This window comes from Sorex fumeus, unplaced genomic scaffold (assembly GCF_029834395.1).
Source record: "Sorex fumeus unplaced genomic scaffold, SorFum_2.1 ptg000009l, whole genome shotgun sequence".
In the NCBI taxonomy this organism is placed as follows: Eukaryota; Metazoa; Chordata; class Mammalia; order Eulipotyphla; family Soricidae; genus Sorex; species Sorex fumeus.
Genome location: NW_026606066.1, coordinates 14,174,098 through 14,191,025, shown reverse-complemented (window position 1 = coordinate 14,191,025; position 16,928 = coordinate 14,174,098). Strand labels below are relative to the sequence as shown.

The following is a 16,928-nucleotide window of genomic DNA, read 5'->3' as shown; positions in this document are numbered from 1 at the left end:
TAAAGTTTCAGGCTAATTCCTGAGCTGCACACTTTTCATGAGGTCTTTTATGAGATCAGAGGTTGATGACTCTATTTTAGTAAGTCCTGAACATATTTTCCATTTCTAATTCATTTGATTAACAACGGTTAACTAACTATAGTTAACTATAGTTAACCAATATGATATTCTACAGACTATCACCGAATAAAAATCCAAAATTAATAGAGGACAATTAATAGAGGAAAGTTAATTGGAAAATTAATAGAGGACAAACAAATTAACACAACTCTTAGCAAAACCACAAATATATATACTAAAGAAATGTTTGCTTCTACTGCTCCTTGATGAATGTAGAGAAAATTGCATTTACAGATAACTGCTGCATCATCATATACCTAAGTTTTGATAATATGCTCTAACAATGATTTTCTATCTGATACAGAAACCGCAATTGATGCTTGGTGTTTGCCAAATGAAACTTGGTTGTTTTCCATGGTCCAATACGTATTTTCTAGTCTGTATTATCTGCCGTAAATTTCTGCCACTCCCCATCAGTTGGAATATTCATTTCCATTTACTATCATGGCCAAGGCAAAAACTCTCAATCTTCTCACCCTTGTGAACAGTTCTTAACCTCACAATATAAAAATACTAGTGTAAAGATTCTACCAATGACCAAATATGTCTATCAGTGTCTATTAAGGGATCAGAGAAACTATCAGATAATTGGGTTTCCCAGAAACTTAATCTGAGATAGAAATTTGTTTTGCGGATATTTTTGAAAGAAATCTGTTGGATATAACACCTGTGAGGAGGAATTGGAAGGAGTATTTGGCAGATTTAAAAGCTGCAATAAATGCCTCAGTTGTTCTTAAAGAAGGATCTGAAGCTGAGACAACCCTTCAAAGTTGACACAAAGACAAATAGACACAAAGAGGCCTGGTGTACACCCATTCACAGGTCTTCTGTTGAACTCAAGAGGAGCACTGTAAGCAAGAGTCAGCTTTCTTCAGTGGAAAGTAATTCCTGTGGAAGAACTCAGCTGCCATCAGGAAAAACCCAAGACAACTGAAAAAAGTAAAATACCTCATCCCTTTAAAAGGTGATTCTCCTAAATACTCACTACTAAACTGCCAGATTTAGCACAGGATAGATAAAAATAATGCATGTCACACTAATAACAAAAATTATGTACTGTTCATCTAAAATTCAACTTCATTTCCATTCACTACGTGTGTATTAAGTAGAGTAGAAGAAAGAATTTCGGAGTAAATCTACAACTATACCTCATGGTGTTTCACTAATAAAAAAAAATTTAAAAAAAAAGAAAAAAGAATTTCAAGGGTACTGACACTCTTCTCCTTTTGTAATAATATACGTTGACAGTACTAATCCTATACAGATGTGACAGAATAAAAATGAAAATCAGTTAATCTCAAACTTTTTTTTCTATCATTCTACAGTTCTCTGATCAGGGAGGGGACCACTACAACAATGAAGAGGGAAGTGTTCACTCTGGACCAGGACCAGGTGCTGAAAGGTGGCATACATGACACCCATCAGTAACAAATCACAGTGCCAAAAAGGGGGTGGGGAGAGACACAAAGGAAAAAGTGCCTGTCATAGAGGGAGGCTCGGGTGCAGGAGGGAAACAGGACACTGATGGAGGGAAGTAGATACTAGTGAAGGGATTGGTGTTGGAACATGTACACCTAAAACTCAATCATGAATAACTGCAATTTTGTAGTTCACAGTGATTCAATTTTTAAAAATTGTTTTAAAAACCTCATAGTCTAGTACTCTTGCAACATTTGTACTAAAGTAAGCTAAAGAACACTTTAATAAAATTAAGGGTGAAATGTGAGAAAGACATAACACAATATAGAGAGAGGGAACAAATTATAGCAGAGAGGAAGTAGGAACAAAATGGAAGTAATGATAAAAAGATATACTAAAAAAGTCAAATAGTTTACTGATTGCATGAGTAAAAATAAAAATAGCATGTAAGGGCCATGGAGCTAACTCAAATGGGAGACCATGTGTCCAGCAATCTCAAGGCCCATGAGTCTAATACCCAGCATCATAAGCCCCCCCGCCCCCCAGTACCATTGTGTGTGTTTCTGGTAGCCCCTAAGCTTGGTCAGGGCCATGGTGTTGGTTGTGGTCCCTGTTTTTAAAAAGATAAGCTAGAAGCAACATAGGAATAGTAGACTGGATTTTGGGTAATTTGCAGTAACTTTTTACATCAGTAACAATATTAAACCCATGTTATGCAAACTAAAATTTAACATAAAAATAAATAAAACTTTTTAAAATGAGGTGAATCGTATCATACAATTGTATGCTCTTGAATTTAGATAGCAAAAAAAGAGAAAAAAAAATTGTGTAAGATGATTTTTTAACAAGTGGGTCCGGAGAGACAACAGTATACTGTTTTACATGTCATTCATCAGAATGCACAATATATGTGACTATATAACTAGTAAAACTAACTAGTATAATAACTAATTGATGATTTTGCTAGGGTTTTCATCATAAACTTGGGTGCTGGATCTTGTCAAATGCTTTCTTTGCATCTATTGATATAATCATATGCTTTTTATCTTTTCTTTTGTTGATATGATGGATTATGTTGATTGATTTCCGAATGTTGAACCATCCTTGCATCCCTGGGATGAATCCTACTTGGTCATGGTGTATGATTTTTTTGATGAGTAGTTGGATTCTATTTGCTAGTAGTTTGTTGAGGATCTTTGCATCTGCGTTCATCAGGGATATCGGTCTGTAATTCTCTTTCTTTGTGGTATCTCTGTCTGCTTTTGGTATCAGTGTGATATTTGCTTCGTAGAAACTGTTCAGAAGTGTTTTTGATATTTCAATTTCGTGGAAAAGCTTAAAGAGGATTGGGAGTAAGTCCTCTTTAAAGATTTGGAAGAATTCACTAGTGAATCCATCCGGGCCAGGACTTTTGTGCTTGGGGAGACTTTTTATTACCATTTCAATTTCCTTGATGGTGATAGGTCTGTTCAGGTATTCCAGGTCTTCTTGGTTCAGTCTTGGGAGTCTGTAGGAGTCTAGGAATTTATCCATTTCCTCGAGGTTTTGATGTTCCGTGGCATAAAGTTTCTCAAAGTACTCCCTGAGGATCCTTTGAATTTCTGTAGTTTCTGTTGTAATGACCCCCTTTTCATTTCTGATTCGGTTTATTAGGGTTTTCTCTCTCCCTTTCTTTGTGAGTTTTGCTAGAGGCTTATCAATCTTGTTAATTTTCTCGAAGAACCAGCTCTTGGTTTCATTGATCTTTCGGATTGTTTTTTGGGTTTCCATCTCGTTAATCTCTGCTCTGAGTTTTATTATTTTCTTTCTCCTGTTCGAGTTGTGGTACTTTTTTTGGTCCTTCTCCAAGCTCTTAAGCTGTGAGGTTAGGTTACTTATGTGTGCTCGCTCCGCCTTCCTGAGGAATGCTTGTAGAGCTATAAACTTTCCTCTTAACACAGCTTTTGCTGTGTCCCTGCCTAACACCATGTACAAAAGTAAGATCAAAATGGATTAAAGACATCAACATCAGACCAGAAACCATAAGGTACATTGAAGACAAAGTTGGCAAAACCCTCCATGACATTGAAGCTAATGGTATCTTCAAAGATGCCACACCACTGACTGAGCAAGTGAAAACAGAGATAGATAAATGGGACTATCTTAAACTAAGAAGTTTCTGCACCTCCAAAGAAACAGTGACCAAAATACAAAGACAGTCTACAGAATGGGAAAGGATATTCGCCGATACACATCTGACAAGGGGTTGATATCCAGGATATACAAAATACTGGTTAAACTCCACAAGAAGAAAACATCCAACCCCATCCAAAAATGGGGCAATGAAATGAACAAAAACTTTCTCAAAGAAGAAATCCGAATGGCAAAAAATCACATGAGAAAATGCTCTACATCATTAATCATCACGGAGATGCAGATCAAAACCACAATGAGATACCATCTCACACCTCAGAGACTGGCCCACATTCAAAAGAACAAAAAGCAACCGATGCTGGCGCGGATGTGGCGAGAAAGGGACACTCCTTCACTGTTGGTGGGAATGTCGACTGGTTCAGCCCTTCTGGAAAATTGTTCAGTATGGACGATTCTCAAAAAACTAGAAATTGAGCTCCCATTTGACCCAGCAATACCACTCCTGGGAATATATCCCAGAGAGGCAAAAATGTATAGTCGAAGTGACATCTGCACTTGTTTGTTCATTGCAGCACTCTTTACAATAGCCAGAAACTGGAAGAAACCTGAATGCCCAAGAACAGATGACTGGTTAAAGATGTTTGGTACATCTACACAATGGAGTACTATGTAGCTGTTAGAAAAGATGAAGTCATGAAATTTACATACAAGTGGTACAATATGGAAAGTATCATGCTAAGCGAAATGAGTCAGAAAGAGAGGGATAGACATAGAAAGATTGCATTCAGCTGGGGGATATAAAGAAACAAAATATGAGATTAATACCCAAGAATAGCTGAGATCAGCACCAGGAGGATTACTCCATAGCTTAGTGGCCAGTCGAGCATTCTAGAGGAAAGGGCAGCTCAGATAGAGAAGGGAACACCAAATAAAGGGTGTTTGGAGGATCCTCCCAGGAGGGGAGATGCATGTCGAAAGTAGACTATGGACTGAACATGTTTGCCACTCAATGCCTCTTTTGCAGACCACAACACCCAAAAGGAGAGAGAGAACACAGGGGATTGCCCTGCCACAGAGGCAGGGGGGGATGGGGGAATGGAGGTGGGGGGGATATTATCCATGGTGGTGGAAAATGGGCACTGGTGGAGGGATGGGTATTTGATCATTGTATAATCAAACCCAAGCACAAAAAATTGTAAATCTACAACTGTACCTCATGGTGTTTCACTAATAAAAAAAAAATTTAAAAAAAGTTCAATTACACACAGGCAACATGCTATATATGAAAAGTTACTAACTGAACTAAGGATATTAAATACTGAAAAAAGTTAAAAAAAATAACTAATTGATGATTTTGCAAGCTATTGGCAATGTCTGGGTGATGATTTTCCATTAAATTATTGCACCAGAGATTTCACAGCTATTTTTAACCACCTGACATTTCTGAAAGCTGTACTAATGTTATTAAATTACACCAGCAATTCTACTAGCTAAGTAAATGCACCTAAGTCTAGAGAACCAGTAATTTTAAAATTTAAAATCTTGGGCCAGAGCCATAGTACAGCGGGTAGGGTGCTTGCCTTGCAGGCAGCTGAACCGGGTTTGATTCCTGGCATCTCATATGATCCCTCGAACCCTACCAGGAGTTATTTCTGAGTTTAGAGTCTAGAGTAACACCAGTATTACCAGTCTTACCAGGTATGGCCAAAAACAAAAAACAAAGAAAAATAAATAAAACCTAAAATCATAATGAAAGGATTCATTTTGTCTTCAACAGCAATTTCTAAGTCCATTTCATTTAAGTATACACTGATGAGCTTCATCTATATTACCAAGGAAGCACTTTGAAAGTATAACTCAAGCTTTACTCTAAAACTCAAAAGGATAAATAAACTAGACCCCCTATTACCCTCATGAATAGTACTTTGCTAACTGGAACTTTCGCACTTACCCACCTTATATTTTGCTACCTGTTTGGGTCTTTTTTTTTAAACATGACATCAACCACATTGTCCATGCACTATTTTATGATTCAGAGTAACAATCTGGGAAACAATGGTAGAGCTATTTATTCTTTGTTTACTCCACAGCTGGGTTATTCATCATAATCCAAATTATGGATTACAATAGTCCAAAATGTGTTTTCCTTGGGATAAACATTTTTCCATTTTGTTTTGTTTTTGTGTATTTAGTGAATACAGGTGATTTCTTTTAATTCTCATGAAAACATTTAGAGAATATAGAAAATTTTGAGAATATATTCAATTGTTATCCTAATTTTAGAATCTGAGAAAACTGAGGTGCAGAGAAATTAACAACAGACTTCAAATTCATTAGAAAATAAGGGATAGAAGTGATATTTGAACCCTAATCCATATGAACCCCTCATACCAATTCAGTCCCTAAATGTAATACTAACCCTTACCTCATCCCAACCCTAAAGCTAACTATGACACTAATTTTAACCCTAACCCTACATGTTTGGTTTCAAAGCCTTTAAAATAAATACTAGACCATACAGTTTTCCTGTTGAATACCTAATTTTCTTCCTTTTGCTATGAATACATATAGATGGTTCCATCACTTCTCTTTCATATACATAATAGTTTTTTTAAAAAAAGTATAATTGCCTTAAGCTCATTTCTAGTGACAACCATTCTGACAGCATAAGCTAGTTTATTCTTGATATGTTGATCAGTCCTGATTGTTTTCTTTAAGTCTCTAATTGATTGTAATTTCTTGAACTAAAGATCATTAAGGAAGTGGGACACAACATGGTGCTTGGAATGTAGCAGTCAGTTGATATCTGTTTACATGAATACTTTTCAGAATTTAAAGATCTACCTGTTGGCACTCCAGACTGCACAAAAACAAATCCACCCCTACAACCCTCACCACCATTACTCTGTCTACTTTTCAACCTTACACATGGTATCACACTTCACACTTCTCTGTGAAGAAGTTTTTGTAGTATCTGAAGTAGTTAAATATAAGCACTTTCATTGGAAGCATAACGAAAGATATCCCAATGGGGGAAAATATGCCTTACCTTCTAAATCTTCTTTCTCAAAATGTGTTTTAAGAATCGAACGAGTTCCACCTCTATCCACAACTGCCTCTTCATCATTTCTCTGTAAAATGGGTATAAAAATGAATGGTCAAGCTAGATAAACATTAATATACTAGTAATTCTTGATATAAAGTTGATATAATGGTCAAGTTGATATAATGGTCAAGTTGATATAATGGTCAAGCTAATAAACATTAATATACTAGTAATTCTTGATATAAAGTTTAATCTCAGAAAATAAACTTTAAAATTATCTAGTGTTTTAAAGTTTCAATTCAGTGCATGGGTATTCTACTTGAGTATCCAAGTGCTATTTTAAAACGGAGAAAACTAAAATTAATTTGTCCATTTATTCAAGGAACAAATTCCATTCAATTTTCTATGAAATCAAGGCAATAATCCAGTTGGCACCATTTGGAAGTGAGATGAAAAAACAAGATAAACAGTTATCCTGTCAATTTAGTAACATACATTTACATCTCTCATAAAGAATTCTTGTTAACAAGATGGCACTTTGAACTATACAAGGAAAATATAAAATTCATTAGTATTATCACCACTAATGCCATGGCAGTGTGAAATCATTCCACTGCCATTAAAAATGAGGTTGGGGGATCTAATCTCTTGAAAGCAATTAGTAGCAATTATAAGGTAAACTACAGCTATATTTACTTTCCTTCAGTATAATACATTTTATTCATACTAAACTATAATTTTCAATCATGTGAATTAAGCCTTCACTTAGTTTTCATACATATTTTTATTTTAATAATGGCTTGGCAGAGACTAAATCTCTTGATTATACATGCACAGGTTCCAAATAATATGCTCACTGATTTGATACTCAAAAAATAATGGGTGTAGATGTTAATATAAAAAAATTTGACCATGAAAAAATACATTGAGTCAAACAGTGATTATTTACAAATTTTGCCTAATTGCATTTATGTAAAAATTACCTTTCTAAAATTTTTATTTAGTTAAAAAGTTATTCATGATTAGGTTTCAAGCATACAATGTTTCAATACCGATCATTTCACCAGTGTCCACTTCTTACCATCAAAACCCTGCCACCCAAATCACCCAAATAAATAATCATACACATGTATATAAATATTTTAAGTACCCCTCATAGTAGCAGACTTTTGGGCATAAAAATTATCTTAAAAATAAATGATGCACATCACAAAGGGTGAAATGAGGAGGTAAATAAGATGTTCCTAAAGAATATTCCAAATCCATTTCTCAGCCTATTCTGGTTTATGATTATTTGAAAACTTTTATAAAAGTCTGTTTCTTCCTTACAACTTTTAAATTCTTGAATATAATGTTGATAAATATTTTTCCTCTATCTTTACAAATCAGTACTGGAAATTACAATGTTACAAGCATATTTCAACTTAGAATGATGAACTTTCATATTCTTTACATGCAACATCTGATAAAAGAATATGTATTTCTGACATGTGCTGATAAAGGTTAAGGGTAAAATGTTCAAATTAGAGGCAAAAAATGTTTAGAGGTATAGCAACTTCACTTTTTTTTATGTAGGAGTACTGCGATTTATTCAGCCACTGATTAGCTGATTGAATTGTGCATGAACTCCACCTTACCTTTTTTTTCATTTTTTATAATTTTATTTATTGAATCACCGCGAAAGCAGTTACAAAGCTTTTGGGTCTAAGTCTCGGTCACACAATGAAACACCCGTACCTTCACCAGTGCCCATTCTCCACCCCCAACAACCCCAGTATACCCCATCCCACACCCTCCCCCAACCTGTGGGGCAGATGATTTCCACATTACTCTCTCTCTACTTTGATTACATTCAATATTTTGACACCAGACCCACCATTATTATTTGGGATTTTACCCCCACACTCAGATCTGCTGAAAAGGCAACAGTAGACAATATGTTTTCTATTGCTGGTTATGAATAACATATGATGTCATGCAGCCACAGTGGTGGCCGTGTGATTTGGAACTCCGAAAATTTAACACTTAAATCTGGAGAGATTTCTGCCAAAATCTGCTGGGTTCCAAGATTTGCTCCTGAGTCTCTGGGATCATGGCCATTAAGCAGCTTGATCAGGAGCCAGAAAGGCTGCTCGTGGGCGATGACTTGGGGTCTTGTTGGGGTGGGGAGGACAGGACTGGCTCCACCCTCATCCTGTGAGGCCCAAAATGTCTTGTCACTGCGGGCCCAAACCTCACTGTCCAATGGCCTCTGGAGGATGACGGCCACCAAGCCGCCAGGGGGTAGTAGTCAAAGGGACAACACCCTTCCCCGCTTGGGGTGGCCGGGCAACAGTAACCTACTCCGTGGTCGAGATGCATTTCTGCTAAAAGCCGCTGGGTTTCAAGATTTGTTTCTGAGTCTCTGGTACCATGGCCATTAAGCAGCTTGATCAGGAGCCAGAGAGGCTATTTGTGGGCAATGACTTGGGGTCTCATTGGGACGGGGAGGATAGAACTGGCTCCACTCCCATCCCGTGAGGCCCAACAAGTTTCGTCACTGCAGCCCAAGCCTGACTGTCCAATGGCCTCTGGAGGATGGCATCCACCGAGCCACCAAGGAGGAGCAGGTGGAGGGGCAGCACCCTTTCCCCCCTGGGGTGGCCCGGCGACAGTAACCTACTGCATGGTCTGGATGCATTTCTGCCAAAAGCCGCTGGGTTCTGCGATTTGTTTCTGAGTCTCTGGGATTATGGCCATTAAGTAGCTTGATAAGGAGCCAGAGAAGCAGTTCATGGGTGATGACTTGGGGTCTCGTTGGGACGGGGAGGACAGGACCAGCTCCACCCCCATCCTGTGAGCCCAAGAAGTTTTGAAAATGCGGACCCAAGCCACCCTGTCCAATGGCCTCTGGAGGATGATGGCCACCAAACTGTCAAGGGAGAGCAGGTGAAGGGACAGCACCCTTCTCCCCCTGGGGTAGCCCGGCGACAGTAACCTACTGTGGGGTCCGGATGCATTTCTGCCAAAAGCCATTGGGTTTCAGATTTTTTTCTGAGTCTCTGGGATCATGGCCATTAAGCAGCTTGATCAGGATCCAGAGAGGCCGTTCGTGGGCGATGACTTGGGGGTCTTGTTGGGGTGGAAAGGACAGGACCGGCTCCACCCCCATCCCGTGAGGCTCTACGTGTCTCATCACTGCGGGCCCAAACCTGACTGTCCAGTGGCCTCTGGAGCATGGTGGCCACCAGGCCACCAGAGGAACAGGCCAAGGCACAAAACCTATTCCCACCTGGGTTGGCCCAGCACTGGTAAACTACTCCAGGGACTGGATGCATTTCTGCCAAAAGCCTCTGGGTTTTGAGATTTGTTTCTGAGTCTCTGGGATCATGGCCATTAAGCAGTTCAATCAGGAACCAGAGAGACCATGCCTTCAATTATATAGCTCAGCCGGAGGTGGTTTGTGGGTGTGTTTCCAACATACCTAACTTTGGGCCGTTTACTTTCTTGGTAAACTTTGCCCCAAGTTTTTGGGGTCTGGCAAAAGGCACAGCAGCAATTTTGGGGTATCTGGAAGTCTGAAGGCACCATCAGGCTGCTGATGCACTTGCTTCACAGGTACAGATTGACCTGCTGGCGGCACCATAACCCCAGCACCTTCACTTTTCATGAAAAAAATTAAATGAAAATAATGATAGGATTCAGAAACCAATACCATTGTCTTTGGCAAAGTTTTAAAAATCTCTTGTCAATAATAGCAATAAAACAACTAAACATGGATCTGTGTAATTTTCCTGAGCCAGATAAATACAAAATCCAGCTTAGTTTGTTCTTGATACAATTACAAATCCACTGTAGAAGACATAGTCAAATGTACATCACATTATAAAGCATCTCTGTTCTGTAGTATGCTGCCCAGAAGAATGCTAAGTCATGCGCCTCAGAAGGAGCATTATTCCACCCTATCTCATAATTAATGGCTTTCTCAAAGAAAAATAAAAAGCTATTTATAGACTTCAAAACGTTTCCCCTATAAAGTAATTCATCAACGTTTTAAAAAACATTCAACTTTTCAAATTTTTCAATTTTTATAAAAAATATATTTATAGATTTTCAAAGTATTAAAACATAATCTTGTCAAACATATAATGTTTGTATTGATATAAAATAAATGTTTGCAGAGAGAAATGGAATTTAAACAGGAAATTGTGTAATAACTATGTCAAAAGTAGAAATGCTCTAATTTTAAAGTTTCCTTGAAATAACAAAGAACTAAACACTAGAGTATGAATTCATGTAACTAAACATTTTGAAGTTTGTTTACATGATACTATAAATACTTCATGGATATGCCATAGAAACATCATATGTATTATCTTTCTGAGTGAAAATTCCCGGGATAAAAAAATTAATACCTATATATGAAGATTTTTATCCATTTTGATTATAGTTCAAAAGATAATTTTTTTCTTTTTTTTAATTTATTTTTTATTAGTGAAACACCATGAGGTACAGTTGTAGATTTACAAATTTTTGTGCTTGGATTTCGGTCATACCATGATCAAATACCCATCCCTCCACCAGTGCCCATTTTCCACCACCAGGATAATATCCCTCCCCCACTCAAAAGATAATTTTAATATTGTTCTAGATTTTTTAATCTCAAAATACATTTTTAGTTCCTTAATTTTTAAAAAAATTTTTATTAGTGAAACACCATGAGGTACGGTTGTAGACTTACAAATTTTGTGCTTGGGTTTCAGGTATACAATGATCGAGTACCCATCCCTCCACTAGTGCCCATTCTCCACCTCCAATGCTCCCACTATCCCTCCCACCCACCCCCCCACCCCACCATCCCACCTCACCTATGTGGCAGGGCATTCCCTTTTGTGCTCTCTCTCCTTTTGGATGCTGTGATTTTCAAAAGAGGCATTGAGAGGCAATCGTGTTCAGTCTATAGTTTATTGTCAGCATGTATCTCTCATCCTGGGAGGATCCTCCCAATACTCTTTACGTGGTGCTCCCCTCTCTATCTGAGCTACCTTCTCCCCTAAGATGTGCGGCTGGCCTCCAAGATATAGAATGAACCTCCTGGTACTTATATTAGCTCCTTTCTCATAACTACAGACAAATGAAAGTGTGATGCAACCCCAAATGTATGAACATCTAATCTTTGATAAGGGAGCAAGAAATGTGAAGTGGAGCAAAGAAAGCCTCTTTAACAAATGGTGCTGGCATAACTGAGCAACCACATGCAAAAAAAAAAAAATGGGCTTAAACCTCCACTTAACACCATGCACAAAAGTCAGATCAAAATGGATTAAAGATCTCACAACAGGCCAAAATCCATAAGGTGCATTGAAGACAAGGTCGGCAAAACCCTCCATGATATTGAAGCTAAAGGTATCTTCAAAGACGACACTTCACTGACCAACCAAGTGGAAACAGAGATAAACAAATGGGACTATCTTTAATTAAAAAGCTTCTGCACCTCAAAAGCTACAATAACCAGAATACAAAGACAATCTACAGAATGGGAAAAGATATTTACCCAATACCATTCTGATAAAGAGTTGATATCAAGGATATACAAAGCACTGGTTACACTCTACAAGAAGAAAACATCTAACCCCATCAAAAAATGGGGTTATGAAATGAACAGAAACTTTCCCAAAGAAGAAATCAGAATGGCTAAAAGGCACATGAGAAAACGCTCTACATCACTAATCATTAGGGAGATGCAGATCAAAACAACAATGAGATATCATCTTACACCACAGAGACTGGCCCACATCCACAAGAACAAAAGCAACCGGTGTTGGCGCAGATGTGGCGAGAAAGGAACTCTCCCTCACTGCTGGTGGGAATGCTGACTGCTTCAGCCCTTTTGAAAAACAGTATGGACGATTCTCAGAAAATTAGGAATTGAGCTCCCATTCGATCCAGCAATACCACTCCTGGGAATATATCCCGAAGAGGCAAAAAAAGTACAGTCGAAATGACATCTGCACTTCTATGTTCAGTGCTGCACTATTTATTATAGCCAAAATCTGGAAAAACACCTGAGTGCCCGAGAACAGATGACTGATTAAAGAAACTTTGGTACGTCTATATAATGGGGTACTATGCAGCTGTTAGAAAAGATGAAGTCATGAAATTTACATACAAGTGGGACTACATGGAAAGTATCATGCCAAGTGAAATGAGTCAGAAAGAGAGGGATAGACATAGAAAGATTGCATTCATCTGGGGAACATAAAGTAATAAAATAGGAGACTGACACCCAAAAATAGCCGAGATAAGTACTAGAAGGTTCACCCCATGGCTTGGAGGCCAGCCGCACATGCTAGGGGAAAAGACAGTTCAGATAGAGAAGGGAGCACCAAATAAAGGGTGTTGGGAGGATCCTCCCAGGATGGGAGATGCATGCTGAAAGTAAACTATAGATCAGACATTATTGCCACTCAGTGCCTCTTTTGCAAACCACAGCACCCAAAAGGAGAGAGAAAACAAAAGGGAATGCACTGCCACAGGGGTGGGGTGAGATGGTGGGGTGGGGGATGGGTGGGAGGGATAGTGGGAGTATTGGATGTGGGGAATGGGCACTGGTGGAGGGATGGGTACTCGATCATTGTATAACTGAAACCCAAGCTCAAAATTTTTAAGTCTACAACTGTACCTCATGGTGTTTCACTAATAAAATTTTTTTAAAAAATGTAAGTGTGATGAAGGAACAGAGAAACATTAATATCAGTGGCAGGTCAATAGAATATTCTCAAACATTCAAGTAATATGAATTTATATTTCATTTATGCCATTATTCTCTTTAGATTTACTTAATATAAGGTACATTAATAAATCACACTTTTCATTTAATAAATCACACTTTTCATTTATATTTCTCATTTAATATCAAATTAACACTATGAGAGAGGAAATACAAAAATAATTTTACTCTCAAAACAGTTTGGGAAGTTTAGAAATTAACCACTTCTACATAATTGGATAAGCACTGATAAGAAAGTTTATTCCTGTAAACAGTATAATACAGAGTTGATTTTTTTACAGTATATTTCAACAGACATATATATGTGTTTGTATTCAAAATAAAAGTTTCATAAACCATTATATACCCTCATATAAACAATCACTCTGATATCCTATGTTCTAAGATATTCTTTTCCATTTTAAACTCTAGACACTGTCCATTACGTTTATTTCATAACTAAATAATATAAGTTGTGACCTCTAATTTGGAAAGTATTGTTACAGACCCAGGCTTCTTCAACTTTCAACTTAATGAACAACCCTTTTTTGCCTGAGTAATGCAACATGAATGAGAGCTGCCAGAAATATCTTGACTCATTTAGCAGCTGATTTTGAATTAAAGTTAGGTCACTGCATGATTAGAGAGTTCTGTTGTCCCCCTTTCTTTTTTTAAAAAAAAATTATTTATTGAATCACCGTGAGAAAAGTTACAAGGCTTTCAGGTTTAAGTCTCGGTCATACAATGATCAAACACCCCTCCCCTCACCAGTAATTATTTTTCACCACCAAGAAGCCCCTTTCTTTTTTTATTACCTCCCAACTTTCAGTTAAGCAATCCCATATCAAATCTCAGGTTATGACCAAGAAATTAAAAAGCTAGACTAAGGTTTTGGGGCAAACCAAGAATAATTCACAGAGAAATCATATTTAAAATAATTTGTATATTTGTATCTTACCAAAAGAATAACTCATTACTTTATAAATGAATATTTTCATTTTGATGCTACTATTTTTTAAAACTTAGGAATAAAAAGGGCTGGAGCCTTGGCACAGCGGTAGGGGGTTTGTCTTGCACGCTGCTGACCCAACCGACCTGGGTTCAATTCCTCCGCCCCTCTCGGAGAGCCCGGCAAGCTACCGAGAGTATCTCGCCCACATAGCAAAGCCTGGCAAGCTCCCCATGATGTATTCGAAATGACAAACACAGTAACAACAAGTCTCACAATGAAGATGTTACTGGGCCCGCTCAAGCAAATTGATGAACAACAGGAGGATATTGACAGTGACAGGAATAAAAGATGCATGATTTATGCATAAATCATGCATCTTTTATAGTCTCACTTTCTTCTACTTTCATCCGAAAAGTAATGGCTTGCTCTTCCTACTATCACTTCTTTTCCAAGAAAGTAAAAACAATATCATCTATGATATTCTCTGGTTAAGATGTGTTCATTACTAAATTAAGTTTGTATTTAGCTATTTTAAAAACAAATTTCATGTGATTGGTATAATCAAAATGCATTCTATAATTTTCTTTAATTTTATTAATCTTAAGCATTGGTAATTTGTATTTTGAATTGAAATTCATATAGACATAAACTGGGAACATATTTACCTCCAAGTACATTTTTCGAAAGGAAGAGTTTTGTTGTTGCTATTTTTATCAAATGATCAACAGATATCAAGAGCAAGTCCTCTCTTGAGCAGTTTTCTGCTTAATTCTCACGTCTGAAATGACCTCGAAGTGTACACTCACTCATGAAAGTGATTAATATGGGCCTATACATTTAAATGTTAAAATAGTCTAATAAAAATGTAAAGATTCCTTTTATAGTTGTCTGTGAATATCATTAAGTTCTCTATGAATATGTGAAAATGTATTCTAACTAAGTTTGGATGGGGATAAACAGCAGAAATATCAGAGGGTTTCAATGGACTGTAGGGAAAGGATAATGGAACTTTGGTGGTGGGTGTGCTATGGTATATTGTCCCCCTAAAACTTACAAAGATTTACAGTCTTCTAAATCAGGTCTGCTTTGAAAACTAGAAAAATGTGTTTCATTGTAGACAAGAGCTATGGTGAATCAGAAAAAAACATTTAAAATATCATGCCAATGTGTAATTCTTGGGTTTTTTTAAATTTTAAAACTGAAATAACATTGGTTATTGGTTAAACGCCCTACCGCTGTGCTATCACTCCAGCCCATCAACTTTATAAAAGTGACCTTGTTGTTAGGATGGTACACTGTGCTTTAACTCTACTACACCTTATGATATGCTTTCTACTCTTGTCTACCATGCTCATGTCTGTACGAATTGCATCAACAAGGACCTTTACCTGTAAACTTGTATTTGAATTGAGCCCTAGACAGATAGATAACATAGGACTAAAGAGTGGAAGGAGAAAAACATGGACTCTTTTAGGCCATAGTATGAAAATAACTGCTTTTCTATCAAAGGCCAAATATGTTGTTGTCATGTGATTCTTCCACAGATATTTACCTTATTAGTTTAGTTGGTTTTGTGTGTTGTGGGGGAGGCGGAGAGGGGCAGGTGGTGAGTGTGGGGAGGAGGCTTAAGGGAAATACTCAATGGTACTCAGGGCTTACTACTGCCTCTGAGCTCAGGGGTTCTCCTGGAGGTGCTCAGGGGACTGTATATGGTACCCAATATCAATGAGGGTCTGCTATATGCAAGGCATGTGCCTTAAGCTCTGTGTGATCTCTCTGGCCCATACCTGGTTAGTTTTTATTAACTGCTAACATATCTCACTCCATTAGGCCTAGAAATACTGAACATTTCTAGCTACTGCAGTTCCCTAAAATTTAACTAACTTCTTGATTTCATTTTATCCTACCAACAACACTAAAAGTATTCCCATGAACTTTTTCAATATCCTCTGTCTCCTGCTATGACAGAATTAATTTTAATTACTAAAGATTTGTAACATCAGATTTTTAATGGAGCTGGTCATACAGTCTAAGTGGCAACCTATGCACATGTCTTTAGAAAATAACTAACGTGTTTGTGTATACATATATATACATCACGGTCACGGTCCTCCCATTATTCATCGATTTGCTCGAGTGGGCCCAGTAACGTCTCCATCATGAGACTTGTTGTTACTGTGTTTGGCATATCGAATACGTCATGGGTAGCTTGCCAGGCTCTGCCATGCGGGCAAAATACTCTCGGTCGCTTGCCAGGCTCTCCGAGAGGGGTGGAGGAATCAAACTTGGGTCGGCCTTGTTGGCCACTTATAAGGCAAACGCCCTATCACTGTGCTATCACTCCAGCCCATATATATATATATATATACATATATAATATATGTATATTTAGCATTGAATGAAGGGTAGCAAAATGGGGAAAGAGACCCAATCCTCAAAAACCTCTCAAAATACGATTAATATAAAAATGCTTAATTTCTGAAAATAATGAGTTCAATGCGTCTTTAAAA

General features: G+C 37.6%; 1 protein-coding gene across 10 annotated transcripts in view; it reads right to left on the bottom strand.

Moving 5' to 3' along the window:
- SLC4A10 (solute carrier family 4 member 10) overlaps positions 1-16,928 on the bottom strand; it is a 320,600-nt gene that overhangs the window by 194,058 nt on the left and 109,614 nt on the right. For all 10 annotated transcript variants that reach the window (XM_056110433.1, XM_056110436.1, XM_056110435.1 and 7 more), the window contains one exon: positions 6,722-6,803. In XM_056110433.1, the coding sequence (XP_055966408.1) occupies positions 6,722-6,803 (82 nt within the window). The remainder of the gene's footprint in view (positions 1-6,721; positions 6,804-16,928) is intronic.